This window comes from Labrus bergylta, chromosome 15 (genome assembly GCF_963930695.1).
Source record: "Labrus bergylta chromosome 15, fLabBer1.1, whole genome shotgun sequence".
In the NCBI taxonomy this organism is placed as follows: domain Eukaryota; kingdom Metazoa; phylum Chordata; class Actinopteri; order Labriformes; family Labridae; genus Labrus; species Labrus bergylta.
In genome coordinates, this window is record NC_089209.1 from 332742 (window position 1) to 350431 (window position 17690).

Genomic DNA, 17690 nt, shown 5'->3' on the forward strand with positions numbered 1-17690 from the left:
GTGTTTGGAGAGCAGCGAGCGGTGCAGTGAGTGTTTGGAGAACAGTGAGTGTTTGGAGAGCAGTGAGTGTTTGGAGAGTAACGTGCGGTGCAGTGAGTGTTTGGAGAGCAGTGAGTGTTTGGAGAGCAGCGAGTGTTTGGAGAACAGCGAGTGTTTGGAGAACAGCGAGTGTTTGGAGAGCAGCGAGCGGTGCAGTGAGTGTTTGGAGAACAGTGAGTGTTTGGAGAGCAGTGAGTGTTTGGAGAGCAGCGAGTGTTTGGAGAGCAGCGAGCGGTGCAGTGAGTGTTTGGAGAACAGTGAGTGTTTGGAGAGCAGCGAGTGTCTGGAGAGCAGCGAGTGGTGCAGTGAGTGTTTGGAGAACAGTGAGTGTCTGGAGAACAGCGAGTGTCTGGAGAGTAGCGTGCGGTGCAGTGAGTGTTTGGAGAACAGTGAGTGTCTGGAGAACAGCGAGTGTCTGGAGAGTAGCATGCGGTGCAGTGAGTGTTTGGAGAGCAGTGAGTGTCTGGAGAGCAGCGAGTGTCTGGAGAGCAGCGAGTGGTGCAGTGAGTGTTTGGAGAACAGTGAGTGTCTGGAGAACAGCGAGTGTCTGGAGAGTAGCGTGCGGTGCAGTGGTGTTGGAGAACAGTGAGTGTTTGGAGAACAGTGAGTGTTTGGAGAACAGTGAGTGTTTGGAGAACAGCGAGTGTTTGGAGAACAGCGAGTGTTTGGAGAACAGCGAGTGTTTGGAGAACAGCGAGTGTTTGGAGAGCAGCGAGTGTTTGGAGAACAGCGAGTGTTTGGAGAACAGCGAGTGTTTGGAGAGCAGCGAGCGGTGCAGTGAGTGTTTGGAGAACAGTGAGTGTTTGGAGAGCAGTGAGTGTTTGGAGAGTAACGTGCGGTGCAGTGAGTGTTTGGAGAGCAGTGAGTGTTTGGAGAGCAGCGAGTGTTTGGAGAACAGCGAGTGTTTGGAGAACAGCGAGTGTTTGGAGAGCAGCGAGCGGTGCAGTGAGTGTTTGGAGAACAGTGAGTGTTTGGAGAGCAGTGAGTGTTTGGAGAGCAGCGAGTGTTTGGAGAGCAGCGAGCGGTGCAGTGAGTGTTTGGAGAACAGTGAGTGTTTGGAGAACAGTGAGTGTTTGGAGAGCAGCGAGTGTTTGGAGAGCAGCGAGTGTTTGGAGAGCAGCGAGTGTTTGGAGAGCAGCGAGCGGTGCAGTGAGTGTTTGGAGAACAGTGAGTGTCTGGAGAGCAGCGAGTGTCTGGAGAGCAGCGAGTGTCTGGAGAGCAGCGAGTGTTTGGAGAACAGCGAGTGTTTGGAGAACAGCGAGTGTTTGGAGAGCAGCGAGTGTTTGGAGAACAGCGAGTGTTTGGAGAACAGCGAGTGTTTGGAGAGCAGCGAGCGGTGCAGTGAGTGTTTGGAGAACAGTGAGTGTTTGGAGAGCAGTGAGTGTTTGGAGAGTAACGTGCGGTGCAGTGAGTGTTTGGAGAGCAGTGAGTGTTTGGAGAGCAGCGAGTGTTTGGAGAACAGCGAGTGTTTGGAGAACAGCGAGTGTTTGGAGAGCAGCGAGCGGTGCAGTGAGTGTTTGGAGAACAGTGAGTGTTTGGAGAGCAGTGAGTGTTTGGAGAGCAGCGAGTGTTTGGAGAGCAGCGAGCGGTGCAGTGAGTGTTTGGAGAACAGTGAGTGTTTGGAGAGCAGCGAGTGTCTGGAGAGCAGCGAGTGGTGCAGTGAGTGTTTGGAGAACAGTGAGTGTCTGGAGAACAGCGAGTGTCTGGAGAGTAGCGTGCGGTGCAGTGAGTGTTTGGAGAACAGTGAGTGTCTGGAGAACAGCGAGTGTCTGGAGAGTAGCATGCGGTGCAGTGAGTGTTTGGAGAGCAGTGAGTGTCTGGAGAGCAGCGAGTGTCTGGAGAGCAGCGAGTGGTGCAGTGAGTGTTTGGAGAACAGTGAGTGTCTGGAGAACAGCGAGTGTCTGGAGAGTAGCGTGCGGTGCAGTGAGTGTTTGGAGAACAGTGAGTGTTTGGAGAACAGTGAGTGTTTGGAGAACAGTGAGTGTTTGGAGAACAGCGAGTGTTTGGAGAACAGCGAGTGTTTGGAGAACAGCGAGTGTTTGGAGAACAGCGAGTGTTTGGAGAGCAGCGAGTGTTTGGAGAACAGCGAGTGTTTGGAGAACAGCGAGTGTTTGGAGAGCAGCGAGCGGTGCAGTGAGTGTTTGGAGAACAGTGAGTGTTTGGAGAGCAGTGAGTGTTTGGAGAGTAACGTGCGGTGCAGTGAGTGTTTGGAGAGCAGTGAGTGTTTGGAGAGCAGCGAGTGTTTGGAGAACAGCGAGTGTTTGGAGAACAGCGAGTGTTTGGAGAGCAGCGAGCGGTGCAGTGAGTGTTTGGAGAACAGTGAGTGTTTGGAGAGCAGTGAGTGTTTGGAGAGCAGCGAGTGTTTGGAGAGCAGCGAGCGGTGCAGTGAGTGTTTGGAGAACAGTGAGTGTTTGGAGAGCAGTGAGTGTTTGGAGAGTAACGTGCGGTGCAGTGAGTGTTTGGAGAACAGTGAGTGTTTGGAGAACAGTGAGTGTTTGGAGAACAGTGAGTGTTTGGAGAGCAGCGAGTGTTTGGAGAACAGCGAGTGTTTGGAGAACAGCGAGTGTTTGGAGAGCAGCGAGCGGTGCAGTGAGTGTTTGGAGAACAGTGAGTGTTTGGAGAACAGTGAGTGTTTGGAGAGCAGCGAGTGTTTGGAGAGCAGCGAGTGTTTGGAGAGCAGCGAGTGTTTGGAGAGCAGCGAGCGGTGCAGTGAGTGTTTGGAGAACAGTGAGTGTCTGGAGAGCAGCGAGTGTCTGGAGAGCAGCGAGTGTCTGGAGAGCAGCGAGTGTCTGGAGAGCAGCGAGCAGTGCAGCAAGTGTTTGGAGAGCAGTGGGCGGTGCAGCGAGTGTCTGGAGAGCAGCAAGTGTCTGGAGAGCAGCAAGCAGTGCAGCAAGTGTTTGGAGAGCAGCGAGTGTTTGGATAGCAGCGAGTGTTTGGATAGCAGCGAGTGTTTGGATAGCAGCGAGTGTTTGGATAGCAGCGAGTGTCTGGAGAGCAGCGAGTGGTGCAGCAAGTGTTTGGATAGCAGCGAGTGTTTGGAGAGCAGCGAGTGTCTGGAGAGCAGCAAGTGTCTGGAGAGCAGCGAGTGTTTGGAGAGCAGCGAGTGTTTGGAGAGCAGCGAGTGTTTGGATAGCAGCGAGTGGAGACGTGGGGAGAAGATTATATTTATTTATTTTCTATTGTTTCTCTATCAGAGGACATTTCAGTATAACTGGACTCAGAGCTGAAGGCCTGAATGTGTCTGAGATCAATATGACATTATTTCCTCCATCAACATGGAGGATTCTGATTGGCTGCCAGAGGAGTGGGGGGGGGGGGCAGGTCGAGCCCATAAATCACCCAAAAAAATCTCCTCAGTCTCCGTCACCAGAGCGTTGTCGCTTTAAGAGGTTTTTATGGAGGTAGAGGATGTTTCACCTGATACACATTGTGAAGAATAACACGTCTCTTTCTGTGTCTCTCCTTCCAGTCGACGTAGACCAGGACCTGGACCCAGAGTCCCAGGAGTACCTGGAGGCTCTGGCTCAGGTCACGGCAGAGCTCGAGGACTGCGTCAACCTCTGCAAGTCCCGGGTCATGATGGAGACCTGCTTCGACATCGCCGTGGCACCAGCCAACGCCGCCACGCAGGGAGGACAGCAGGAGGTGGAGGTGTGACAGGAAAGACAACCTCCCCTCTGTACATCTGTCCCGGTGGACACATGTGGTACTGCAACAGAAATATCTCTAATCACCTTTTATTCATTAAGAGACGGACGGAGACGCTGCAGCAAGAGCATCAGAGTTCTAACCCAAATCTGAACAAGGAATCAAGGTGGTGATCCACATCCAAATCCAGATCTGTGATTCTGGAGTGAAAGCTGAGTGGAACAGGGTGCTGCCCCCTGCTGGCAGATTTTTCATCCAGTTGCTTCAAAACAGGAAGAGGCGTCTTTAAAGGTCACTATTTCAAATGGTTTTACTGTGAACGCAGAACATGAAGGACCAGGTCGTGTTTAGAAACCAGACTGTTCAGGACTCAGAGACCAGCTGCTGCTACTGGATCAGATCAGAGAGTGAGAAGACGAAGAGGAGGAAAGTTCTGGAAGTGCCTTTATATTTATTCTCTGAGTTCAAACACGTATTCATGTTTTTATATTTATTCTCGTGTCTGATCCGTTCTGATGGTCGGTGTGTGAGGAGGAGCAAACACTTCTTTAGATTCAAACCTCACTAGATTCATTTGTTGCACACTGGACCATTGTAGGCCCCTCCCCCAACCACCGGGGGGCCGTTGCCTGATTATTTGTCCAAAGAAGCCTCCGGTGTTTGACGTCACTGCGATCGTTTGGGAGCCTTCCCGGTCTGGATTCATAAATCTCAGACATGTTGGAGGTTTCCACGTCGGGCGGGCTCTGACTGAACACCTGCAGCTGCCAATGAGAGCAAGCAGACTGGTAGTGTCACTAAACACGGTCCTCTTGTCTGTGGTCTCGTGTTTTAAACATCGTCTCTGAGCGTCCATCTTCACAGACGTTTGTTTATATCCCGATGTTTCTGCTGCTGTTCTCAGAGTCCTAACTCCGTTAAATATCAACCAACAGAAATGTGGACGCTCGTACTTTCAGATCCCATGTGATTTTATATTTCTGACGCTCGGCTGATCAAAACAACTCCAACAGGATCAGAACGGATCTGATCTTTAAAAAACAAAGATGACGTCATCTGTAGTTTAATCTCTTTCCAGGGCTGAGAAATATCGTTCAATCTGCTCCATAAATCTGCAGAACTCTCCTGAGACGTTCATGTTTTTAAACTGTGCGATAGATGTCCGTTCATCCACTTGTTAAACCGCTAACGGGAGATGCTAACGGCTAATTCAGCTAATGCTCAGATTAAAAGAACTGCACACACAGTCAGTTCAGATGGTTCAGCTAAACCCACCCAGTCCAGCCGGAAACTCATTCAGTTTAAAGAGTTCAGACTCACAGCTCGTGTCTGTTTCATTCAAACCTCGTCGTGACATTTCAGTTCTTCTCTTCTGGTCAGATTAAAAGCACACACAGTCAGTTCAGATGTTTGAGCTAAAGCTGAAGTATGCTAAGCTAACGGTTGATACAGACATCAGAGCATGTGGATAAAGGTAAAAACGACGTCGCAGGGTTTGACATACTTTATTCTTCTCACTGATCTTCTTTCTTTCTCCTCGTTTGAACTCTTTAACGTTCTCAGGCTCTTTTGAAACTTTCTGCATGAAAACTTTTCTTCGTTTTAATCGCTGACGTCTTGAGTTTGATCTTTGTTTCCGACATCTTTGTTGCAGAAGAAGACAAAGGGGAGTTTTGCATCTTTTTTAACTGATTTTGCTCCCAGTGAGCTTTAATAATGAATTCAGACTTTTTTATTTGTTTTGTACTGTACAGTTTTATAATTATTTATAAAGACAGGATTAAAGAGGAAGAGAGATAAAGGGTAAAGGACGAGCGACGTGTCAAACATGATCATAAAGATTAAAGTCTTTGATTTTAAAAACGTGTGTTTTTGTCGTTTGTTTAAGACCAACCTGATAAAAGCTGTCACTCAAACCTTCACCACTCTAAGCCTAACAGGTGCGTTGTATAAAGGCTGTAAACATGGGGACTGACTCACTGCAGGAGACAGACTCTAGTGGACACTGGAGGAACTGCATATCTTGTTTTTACAAGAGACTCATACCACACCATCAGATGAGACAGATTGGGGTTTATGGTGGGAGGGCTCTAACTACCTCAGCCATGGCACCAACTTAAGTGCAGGAGTAGCCATTTTGTTTAGAGCATCTGCAAATGTAAAGATCGTCTCTTGTGCTGAAATTGTAAAGGGAAGGCTTTTAATTGTAAGAGCAGAAATAGAGGACACTGTTTTCTGCTTCACTAATATTTATGCTCCAAATAATGGAGCTGAAAGGGTAGCTTTCTATACCCGCCTCCAAAAGGAGTTACTGATCTATAATCAGGATCAGATCATTCTTGGTGGTGATTTTAACTGCACACTTGATTTCACCGTGGATAGAATAGGAGAGGAGCCACATCCACATTCATCCCAGACTTTAAACACTGTCATCTCTCACCTGGATTTGTTGGACACATTTAGAGTGAAACATCCACAATCCAGACAGTATACATGGGTCAGGGTTAACAGTAACAGGGTGTGTGCAGCTAGACTGGACAGGGTTTACATCTCCAGAACTCTCAACCCCAGATTAATTCATTGTAATATTCTGCCTGTCGGCTTCACTGATCACCATTTTGTTAGTGTGGAGCTGATTATTTCACCAGGTGAAAGGGCTAAGTCCTTCTGGCATTTTAATAACAAGCTTCTACTGGACAATGTTTTCTGTAAAAACTTTGGGTGTTTTTGGGATCAGTGGCAATTAAGAAAAGTTGAGTTTGATTCTTTGAAGCTTTGGTGGGAGGTTGGTAAAGCTCAGATTCGTGTTTTTTGTCAGCAGTACACGTCACACTCTTCTGCTAGATTAAAAACAGTCATTAAAAATCTTGAGGACAACATTAAGAACCTTGAGGAGGGGTTAAATGGGAGTGTGGATCCCACCACTGGTACCCTGCTGAAGGAGAAACGTATGGAGTTGAGCTCTTTCCTGCAGGAGAGGGTGAAGGGAGCTCTTGTGCGGAGTCGTTTCCTTCAACTCAAAGACATGGATGCCCCAACGTCTTTCTTTTTCAATCTTGAGAGATCTGTGGCTCCAAAAAAGCTGTTGACTTGTCTTAAACTGCCAGGAGGTCGAATAACAGCTGATCCAAAGGAAATGCCATGCAGTTCTATGAGGATCTGTTTGGAGCAGAGAGTTGCAGCCAGGAGTGTCGCAGGGAGCTCCTGGAGGGTCTCCCTCAGCTCAGTGTGGAGGAGAGGTCTCTTCTTCCGTAGAGCCTGTTGTGTGATCAGAAACCGCCACTGCAGCCTTTTTGTAGAGTAATGATTTTGTTATTTTAGCCGCTGGTAAAGAATTCAAAAACGTGGGATGAAACGATCCCCGAAACTGATTTTTTATAGTTTTTGTCATTATGGAAGAGATTTTCTCTGGAGGAGCTCACTGCTGCTGTCACTCAGATGGCAACAGGAAGAGCACCTGGAATAGATGGGTTGTCCACAGACTTTTTTAAGAGGTTCTGGAATATTCTTGGGTCTGACCTGCATAGTGTTTTAATGGAGTGTTGCAGGACCGGGTCTCTTCCTGGTTCTTGTAAGAGAGCAGTTCTTTCCTTGCTCCCCAAGAAAGGTGACCTGGCATTGTTAAAAAACTGGAGGCCGGTTGCTTTGCTTTGTGCGGACTACAAGATCCTCTCCAGAGCTTTATCGAACAGACTAAAGGACGTTCTGGGAAGTGTGGTCCATAAAGACCAGAGTTACTGTGTTCCAGACCGGACAATCATGGATAATGTTTTTCTTATCAGAGATGTCATTGATGTGTGTAAAATCTATAATCTAAATGTTGGCATTGTGTCTCTGGATCAAGAGAAGGCGTTTGACAGGGTGGATCACTCGTATTTGTTTTCTGCACTGAAGTCTTTTGGTTTTGGGGATGGTTTTGTGTCATTAGTTGGTTTGTTGTATCAGGATGCACAGTGTTTGGTGAAGATGGGGGCGGGGTTGAGTCGGCCAATCCCTGTACGGCGAGGGATCAGACAAGGTTGTCCCATCTCCGGCCAGCTGTATAGCTTGGCTATTGAGCCCTTGCTGTGCAGGTTGAGGGGACGGCTCAGCGGGCTTTCTTTGCCCGCGGCCTGTAGCATTGAATGTCCCCCTACAATTTCTGCCTATGCTGATGATGTAAACATCTTCATCTCCAATCAGGGGGACGTTCGGTGTCTGCGGGACACCCTGTCCCTGTATGAAAGGGCAACAGCTGCATGGGTGAACTGGGAAAAAAGTGGTGCCTTATTGGTGGGAGAGTGGAGGGACCAGGCAGTGCCCAGTCTGCCTGGTGGACTTGAGTGGGGGAGGGAGGGGTTGAAGGTGTTGGGGGTTTATTTGGGTACCGAGGGCTTTAAAAGTAAAAACTGGGAGGGAGTTAGGGAGAAAGTGTGCGCTCGGTTGTCTAAATGGAAATGGTTGCTACCCCAGTTGTCGTATAGGGGAAGAGTTCTGGTGGTCAATAACTTGGTTGCCTCGACTCTCTGGCACAGACTTGTGGCTTTGACACCTCCAAGAGGGCTGGTGGAGGACATTCAAAGGGCCATCCTGGACTTCTTCTGGTCAGGCAAACACTGGGTCCAGGCGGCAGTCCTCTACCTGCCGGTGGCTGAAGGGGGACATGGACTTATAGACATTCAGTCAAAAATTGCCTCATTCAGACTCCAGACTGCACAGAGACTCCTTTTCACTTGTGGTCCCAGCTGGATGGACATCGCTCGACTGCTGCTGAGGAGAGCTGGACGGCTGGGGTACACTAAGCAGCTCTTTCTGTTAAAGCTTGAGGAGGTGGATCTCACTGGATTAACATCCTTTTATATGTCTGTAATGCAGGCATGGAAAATGTACACATTCAAAAGGAAAAAAACTGAGAGTCCGGGAATGTGGATCTTTGAGGAACCGTTATTTTTTAATGATTTCATAAGGACTCCAACTTTGCAGTCAGCCAGTCTCCGGGCCAGTTTCAGAGAGGCAGGCTGCACAAAACTGGGTCACCTGGTAAGACTGACCCTGGACGCCCTCAAAGAAAGGACCAATATCACCTCCAGCCGGGTGGTTGAAAGAGTGGTGGAGGTGAAGTCTTTGCTGCACTTCCAGTAAAACTTGTGACATTTCTAAACATTGAGAATCTGTGTGAGCAGTGGAGTGAAGAGGGTGAATACAGCTTCCCATCTTTGTCTGTTACCCCAGATGTCGGGGAGTGGCAGGAAAGAGGAGGTGGGCTGCTGTCCTTTAGTACTCCTGTTCTGGAAAAGTTCCAGGATGCAGGTAAAAAGGGACTCTATCAGTCCTGTGTTAAGGTCCTACATCTTCGTGGTTTGTCGGGAGTGAAAGAGTCGAGGTGGATCGAGTTTTTTGGCCCGGAGGTTTCCCCGAAAGGCAGCTGGCGGTCCCTGTACAAGCTGCCTGTTGAGAAGAGAACAGCAGATCTCCAGTGGAGAGTTGTGCATGGGGTTATAGCCACGAACAGATACAGAGCACACCTTGATCCAGGGGTGGGAGAGGAGTGTTTGTTTTGTTCACTAACTGAAACTTTGTCTCATCTGTTTGTTGAGTGTCCCAGGCTCTCACTCTTGTTTGTCCTTATGAAAAGCTTGTTTGAAGCTCTCGGGGAGGATTTCTCTTATGCATTGTTTGTTTTTGGGCCAAAGTATTCTGCAAAGAAAAAGACTGTACATACACTGATGAACTTTTTATCTGGCTCGGCTAAGTTGGCCATTTGGCTTACACGCAAGAACCGAGCTCAGGGTACTGGCTGTGTGGAACCGGTGCTGGTTCTGGAGGGACTTTTGAAGGCCAGACTAAAGGTAGAATTTGCCTATTATCAAATGATGGACAATGTGCAAGACTTTAATAGTGTATGGGCTGTGGAAGAAGCTTTGTACTCTGTGGGTGGGGACGGAGAGCTGATTATTCATTTTTGATGCAGTAAATGTTGTTTTTGTTGATGTTGTGATTTTTGTTGCTCTTGTTTTGTTTTATTTGTATTTATTTATTTATTTTCTTCTCTTGATCTGAGTGATGATGTGACAGTGTTATATTTTTTCTCCTGGTAGTGGTAAAATAAAAGGATTTTGAAAACCTCTCCTCTCCTCTCCGTTTCCGTTTCCGTTTCCGGTTTCCGGTTTCCGGTGAGTGTGAGTGTGAGTGTGAGTGACGGTGGTGGTGGTGTTGCGAGTGGCGCGGAGATTGAATTGTTTGCTATCCTTTCTACTGTTTTCAAAGTGCATGATCAGGTCAGATTGTTTTCATATTTGTATTGAGTGTTGTTGGCTGTGTAAGACAGATCGTTGGAGGGGTTGGAGGGAGGAATGGCGTCTGCTGAGACGCCACCTCCGACTCTCCGACAGGGAGTTCGGATAGTCCCTCCGAACGGTACTGTCACCGTGGAGGAGGTTCTATTAGCTGCAGGTGAACAGGTAGGCCATGATAAACTTTTGTATGCATCCCGAATGAACAAGGCTGTGGTTGTTTTTCTGAAGAGTGAGCCTCTTGTGTATCAGCTGATTGAGAGTGGTGTGTTCATTAGGGATTTGTTTGTGCAGGTTTCCCCGTTGTCGGTTCCCTCTACGCGGATCACCGTATCCGGTGTTCCGCCGTTTATTTCTAACGACTTGTTAGAGAACGAACTCCGCAGGTTTGGGAAGTTTGCGAGTGGTTTCAAAACTGTGAGTCTAGGGTGTAAAGATCCCAAACTGAAACATGTTCAATCTTTGCGGCGTCAGGTGTTCATGTTTTTGGATTCGCCCACACAGACTCTGGAGGTTTCCTTTAGAGTGAAACACGGTGACGCTTCTTATATGGTGTATGCGAGCTCGGGACAACTGAAGTGTTTTGAGTGTGGTGATGTGGGACACAAACGTTTTGCGTGTCCGCACAGACAGCAGGAGGCGGCTAGTACTGCCGCTGACGCGGGCAGCTCTGTTAGTGTGGCGCATGTGGCGGGGGCCGCGTCCGTGCCCGGGGCGGAGGCCGCGTCCGCGTCCGTGCCCGGGGCGGGGGCCGCGTCCGCGTCCGTGCCCGGGGCGGAGGCCGCGTCCGCGTCCGCGTCCGTGCCTGGGGCAGAGGCCGCGTCCGCGCCTGCGCCTTGTGCTGAGGCCGTGGCTGAGGTAGAGGTGGCTTCGACCAGCTCTCAGGCTACAGAAAAATCACAGACTGTAGATAATGATAAAACTGAAGATTCCACAAGTTCTGCAGTTGTAGATGTTTCATTGAAGGAAGGTAAGACAGTGTGTTGTAGCCAGGCATCATGTGAAGGAGAGGACATGGATGAAGATTATGAGTCAGACAATGCATCCATTGCTGATTTGCCAAATAGTGGCTCTGGTCTTTATTCTTTAGAGTCAATCAATCAATTTATGGATGAAACGTACAACAAATCAGTAAAAATAAGTGACTACTTTAGTGATACTGAAAAGTTCATAAAGTCAGTCAGCATACTGAAAAGACAGGTTGGGTTTGACCTCCTGGACGCGAAAAAACGTTTCCGTCTTAAAAAGCACATCACCGCACTGAGGAAAGTTGGACGTAAGAGTGTGAAGAAGACAAAGAAATGATCATGCATCACAAGGTGTTTTTCTTCTTCTACTGTTCCCTGTTTGTGTCTACTTGTCTGTTTTTTCTCTCTGATCTTTCTATGAGGAGTCTTAAGATAGGATCTCTTAACATTAATGGTGGGAGAGACAGACAGAAAAGGGGCCTTATCTCTGAGATCTCAACTCAGAAAAACATTGATATCTTGTTTTTACAAGAGACTCATACCACACCATCAGATGAGACAGATTGGGGTTTATGGTGGGAGGGCTCTAACTACCTTAGCCATGGCACCAACTTTAGTGCAGGAGTAGCCATTTTGTTTAGAGCATCTGCAAATGTAAAGATCGTCTCTTGTGCTGAAATTGTAAAGGGAAGGCTTTTAATTGTAAGAGCAGAAATAGAGGACACTGTTTTCTGCTTCACTAATATTTATGCTCCAAATAATGGAGCTGAAAGGGTAGCTTTCTATACCCGCCTCCAAAAGGAGTTACTGATCTATAATCAGGATCAGATCATTCTTGGTGGTGATTTTAACTGCACACTTGATTTCACCGTGGATAGAATAGGAGAGGAGCCACATCCACATTCATCCCAGACTTTAAAAACTGTCATCTCTCACCTGGATTTGTTGGACACATTTAGAGTGAAACATCCACAATCCAGACAGTATACATGGGTCAGGGTTAACAGTAACAGGGTGTGTGCAGCTAGACTGGACAGGGTTTACATCTCCAGAACTCTCAACCCCAGATTAATTCATTGTAATATTCTGCCTGTCGGCTTCACTGATCACCATTTTGTTAGTGTGGAGCTGATTATTTCACCAGGTGAAAGGGCTAAGTCCTTCTGGCATTTTAATAACAAGCTTCTACTGGACAATGTTTTCTGTAAAAACTTTGGGTGTTTTTGGGATCAGTGGCAATTAAGAAAAGTTGAGTTTGATTCTTTGAAGCTTTGGTGGGAGGTTGGTAAAGCTCAGATTCGTGTTTTTTGTCAGCAGTACACGTCACACTCTTCTGCTAGATTAAAAACAGTCATTAAAAATCTTGAGGACAACATTAAGAACCTTGAGGAGGGGTTAAATGGGAGTGTGGATCCCACCACTGGTACCCTGCTGAAGGAGAAACGTATGGAGTTGAGCTCTTTCCTGCAGGAGAGGGTGAAGGGAGCTCTTGTGCGGAGTCGTTTCCTTCAACTCAAAGACATGGATGCCCCAACGTCTTTCTTTTTCAATCTTGAGAGATCTGTGGCTCCAAAAAAGCTGCTTACTTGTCTGAAACTGCCAGGAGGTCGAATAACAGCTGATCCAAAGGAAATGAGCAGTCACGCCATGCAGTTCTATGAGGATCTGTTTGGAGCAGAGAGTTGCAGCCAGGAGTGTCGCAGGGAGCTCCTGGAGGGTCTCCCTCAGCTCAGTGTGGAGGAGAGGTCTCTTCTGGAAGGGGAGCTGTCTCTGGAGGAGCTCACTGCTGCTGTCACTCAGATGGCAACAGGAAGAGCACCTGGAATAGATGGGTTGTCCACAGACTTTTTTAAGAGGTTCTGGAATATCCTTGGGTCTGACCTGCATAGTGTTTTAATGGAGTGTTGCAGGACCGGGTCTCTTCCTGGTTCTTGTAAGAGAGCAGTTCTTTCCTTGCTCCCCAAGAAAGGTGACCTGGCATTGTTAAAAAACTGGAGGCCGGTTGCTTTGCTTTGTGCGGACTACAAGATCTTCTCCAGAGCTTTATCGAACAGACTAAAGGACGTTCTGGGAAGTGTGGTCCATACTCTTCCTGGTTCTTGTAAGAGAGCAGTTCTTTCCTTGCTCCCCAAGAAAGGTGACCTGGCATTGTTAAAAAACTGGAGGCCGGTTGCTTTGCTTTGTGCGGACTACAAGATCTTCTCCAGAGCTTTATCGAACAGACTAAAGGACGTTCTGGGAAGTGTGGTCCATAAAGACCAGAGTTACTGTGTTCCAGACCGGACAATCATGGATAATGTTTTTCTTATCAGAGATGTCATTGATGTGTGTAAAATCTATAATCTAAATGTTGGCATTGTGTCTCTGGATCAAGAGAAGGCGTTTGACAGGGTGGATCACTCGTATTTGTTTTCTGCACTGAGGTCTTTTGGTTTTGGGGATGGTTTTGTGTCATTAGTTGGGTTGTTGTATAAGGATGCACAGTGTTTGGTGAAGATGGGGGCGGGGTTGAGTCGGCCAATCCCTGTACGGCGAGGGATCAGACAAGGTTGTCCCATCTCCGGCCAGCTGTATAGCTTGGCTATTGAGCCCTTGCTGTGCAGGTTGAGGGGCCGGCTCAGCGGGCTTTCTTTGCCCGCGGCCTGTAGCATTGAATGTCCCCCTACAATTTCTGCCTATGCTGATGATGTAAACATCTTCATCTCCAATCAGGGGGACGTTCGGTGTCTGCGGGACACCCTGTCCCTGTATGAAAGGGCAACAGCTGCATGGGTGAACTGGGAAAAAAGTGGTGCCTTATTGGTGGGAGAGTGGAGGGACCAGGCAGTGCCCAGTCTGCCTGGTGGACTTGAGTGGGGGAGGGAGGGGTTGAAGGTGTTGGGGGTTTATTTGGGTACCGAGGGCTTTAAAAGTAAAAACTGGGAGGGAGTTAGGGAGAAAGTGTGCGCTCGGTTGTCTAAATGGAAATGGTTGCTACCCCAGTTGTCGTATAGGGGAAGAGTTCTGGTGGTCAATAACTTGGTTGCCTCGACTCTCTGGCACAGACTTGTGGCTTTGACACCTCCAAGAGGGCTGGTGGAGGACATTCAAAGGGCCATCCTGGACTTCTTCTGGTCAGGCAAACACTGGGTCCAGGCGGCAGTCCTCTACCTGCCGGTGGCTGAAGGGGGACATGGACTTATAGACATTCAGTCAAAAATTGCCTCATTCAGACTCCAGACTGCACAGAGACTCCTTTTCACTTGTGGTCCCAGCTGGATGGACATCGCTCGACTGCTGCTGAGGAGAGCTGGACGGCTGGGGTACACTAAGCAGCTCTTTCTGTTAAAGCTTGAGGAGGTGGATCTCACTGGATTAACATCCTTTTATATGTCTGTAATGCAGGCATGGAAAATGTACACATTCAAAACGGAAAAAACTGAGAGTCCGGGAATGTGGATCTTTGAGGAACCGTTATTTTTTAATGATTTTATAAGGACTCCAACTTTGCAGTCAGCCAGTCTCCGGGCCAGTTTCAGAGAGGCAGGCTGCACAAAACTGGGTCACCTGGTAAGACTGACCCTGGACGCCCTCAAAGAAAGGACCAATATCACCTCCAGCCGGGTGGTTGAAAGAGTGGTGGAGGAAGTCTTTGCTGCACTTCCAGTAAAACTTGTGACATTTCTAAACATTGAGAATCTGTGTGAGCAATGGAGTGAAGAGGGCGAATACAGCTTCCCATCTTTGTCTGTTACCCCAGATGTCGGGGAGTGGCAGGAAAGAGGAGGTGGACTGCTGTCCTTTAGTACTCCTGTTCTGGGAAAGTTCCAGGATGCAGGGAAAAAGGCACTCTATCAGTCCTGTGTTAAGGTCCTACATCTTCGTGGTCTGTCTGGAGTGAAAGAGTCGAGGTGGATCGAGTTTTTTGGCCCAGAGGTTTCCCCGAAAGGCAGCTGGCGGTCCCTGTACAAGCTGCCTGTTGAGAAGAGAACAGCAGATCTCCAGTGGGAGAGTTGTGCATGGGGGTATAGCCACGAACAGATACAGAGCGCACATTGATCCAGGGGTGGGAGAGGAGTGTTTGTTTTGTTCACTAACTGAAACTTTGTCTCATCTGTTTGTTGAGTGTCCCAGGCTCTCACTCTTGTTTGTCCTTATGAAAAGCTTGTTTGAAGCTCTCGGGGAGGATTTCTCTTATGCATTGTTTGTTTTTGGGCCAAAGTATTCTGCAAAGAAAAAGACTGTACATACACTGATGAACTTTTTATCTGGCTCTGCTAAGTTGGCCATTTGGCTTACACGCAAGAACCGAGCTCAGGGTACTGGCTGTGTGGAACCGGTGCTGGTTCTGGAGGGACTTTTGAAGGCCAGACTAAAGGTAGAATTTGCCTATTATCAAATGATGGACAATGTGCAAGACTTTAATAGGGTATGGGCTGTGGAAGAAGCTTTGTGCTCTGTGGGTGGGGATGGAGAGCTGATTATTCATTTTTGATGCAGTAAATGTTGTTTTTGTTGATGTTGTGATTTTTGTTGCACTTGTTTTGTTTTATGTTTTATGTTTTTTTTTTTTTTTTTTTTATTTATTTCCTTCTCTTGATCTGAGTGATGATGTGACAGTGTTATAATTTTCTCCTGGTAGTGGTAAAATAAAAGGTATTTTGAAAACCAAACCTCTCCTCTCTTCTCCTCTCTTCTCCTCTCCTCTCCTCTCCTCTCCTCTCCCCTCCCCTCCTCTCCCCTCCTCTCCTCTCCTCTCCTCCATATTTAAACACCTTGATGATGAAAAATCGTTTTTAGTCACAGAGCGTTTATAGAGAATAACAGCAGGATGAACCTCGCTCTGCAGGTGGAGGAGTCTTTATGAAGTTATCCTCTGTCTCTGACGGCAGGAAGAAAGAGCGAGCAGAGGCGTCTTCATCCTCTGATGTCAGACGGCGAAGAGCGGGAGGAAACAAAGGAAGTCTACAAGGAAGCGCAGAGCGAGATCAGAGAAGAAGAAGAAGGGGCTGCCAATCAGACGCCTGCAGAGACTCCAGAGAAACATGACGTCTTTACTCTGTCCCGATTGGCTCTGAGATCAGACCCTGGACTTTAAATGATGGGCGTCACTCACCCCGTCTTTCAGATCTAACATTTCTCAGGTCGCCATGGCAGCCACTTGTCATTCACAGGTAGCCCCGCCCTAACTCCTCCCCCCTTCCTGGTCTATCTGACTCTAAACTCCTCCCCCTGGTCTCTCTGACTCTAAACTCCTCCCCCTCTTCCTGGTCTCTCTGACTCTAAACTCCTCCCCCTCTTCCTGGTCTATCTGACTCTAAACTCCTCCCCCTCTTCCTGGTCTATCTGCCTCTAAACTCCTCCCCCTCTTCCTGGTCTATCTGACTCTAAACTCCTCCCCCTCTTCCTGGTCTATCTGACTCTAAACTCCTCCCCCTCTTCCTGGTCTATCTGCCTCTAAACTCCTCAGATATAAAATGTGTTAAACTGAATGAAAACATCAAAGTGAGAGAAAGGAGAGCTTTATTTTATTGACAAATAGCGCCATCTAGTGGTGAAGTCACAGAATCACAGCTTAATGTTTCAGGAGCTGCAGTGTTCCTGGTTTGAATCCCCATCTGTCGGGAGTCTCTCTGTGAGGAGGTTCCTGGTTTGAATCCCCGTCTGTCAGGAGTCTCTCTGTGTGGAGGTTCCTGGTTTGAATCCCCATCTGTCGGGAGTCTCTCTGTGAGGAGGTTCCTGGTTTGAATCCCGGTCTGACAGGAGTCTCTCTGTGAGGAGGTTCCTGGTTTGAATCCCCGTCTGTCGGGAGTCTCTCTGTGAGGAGGTTCCTGGTTTGAATCCCGGTCTGACGGGAGTCTCTCTGTGAGGAGGTTCCTGGTTTGAATCCCGGTCTGTCGGGAGTCTCTCTGTGAGGAGGTTCCTGGTTTGAATCCCGGTCTGACGGGAGTCTCTCTGTGAGGAGGTTCCTGGTTTGAATCCCCGTCTGTCGGGAGTCTCTCTGTGAGGAGGTTCCTGGTTTGAATCCCCGTCTGACGGGAGTCTCTCTGTGAGGAGGTTCCTGGTTTGAATCCCCGTCCTTCAGGAGTCTCTCTGTGAGGAGGTTCCTGGTTTGAATCCCCGTCCTTCAGGAGTCTCTCTGTGAGGAGGTTCCTGGTTTGAATCCCCGTCCTTCAGGAGTCTGTTATTTTTCTCACTTAAATGTAGAAATCAAGTTTATCCTCTGAAAATACCTCTGTGAGTCATGACTGTCTACAATGGGTGTAACACCCGAGTCCCACTGTCTGTGATGTTTTCAGAGTTTTCAGAGTCCTATCTTCACTTTGTTTACATCGCCAGGACGGCCGGCTGACTCCTCCCCTCGTGTATAAAAGTTGTTTAATTGAGGGACTAGAGAAAAGAAGAATAACATACTGTACTCACTGCTTAACTGTGTTTCTAGATCACGCTCATTTCAGGTAAATTTACATGCAGTGTGAAGATACCAGCATAATAAAGATCACTAGCATTAGCATGCTAACACAACAATGCACCGCAAGTTGTTTTGGTTTCATGCTGGTGCTCAAGGGCGACACCTGCTGGATCAAAAAATCACATATAAAGACTTTAAAAAAGAGTGATATGAGAGCGCCCCATAGGCACAGAGGCTGTAGTCCTCATCACAGTGGTCCTGGTTTGAATCCGAACTCGACCCTTTGTTGTATGTTGCTCCTCTCTCTCTCCTCCCAACACTCCCCATCTCTAAGACAGATTTCTCCTTCCCCCCCTTCAGAGACGTTTGAAG

At 48.0% G+C, this 17690-nt stretch overlaps 1 protein-coding gene across 1 annotated transcript; it reads left to right on the plus strand.

Moving 5' to 3' along the window:
- Positions 1 to 3508: 3508 nt before the first annotated feature.
- LOC110006256 (kinesin-like protein KIF26A) lies at positions 3509 to 5550 on the plus strand (the record flags this gene model as incomplete). Its single annotated transcript, XM_065963570.1, is given in 1 exon segment — positions 3509 to 5550. A coding segment is annotated over 1 exon segment (188 nt), but the record flags the coding sequence as incomplete, so codon positions are not given.
- Positions 5551 to 17690: the final 12140 nt, after the last annotated feature.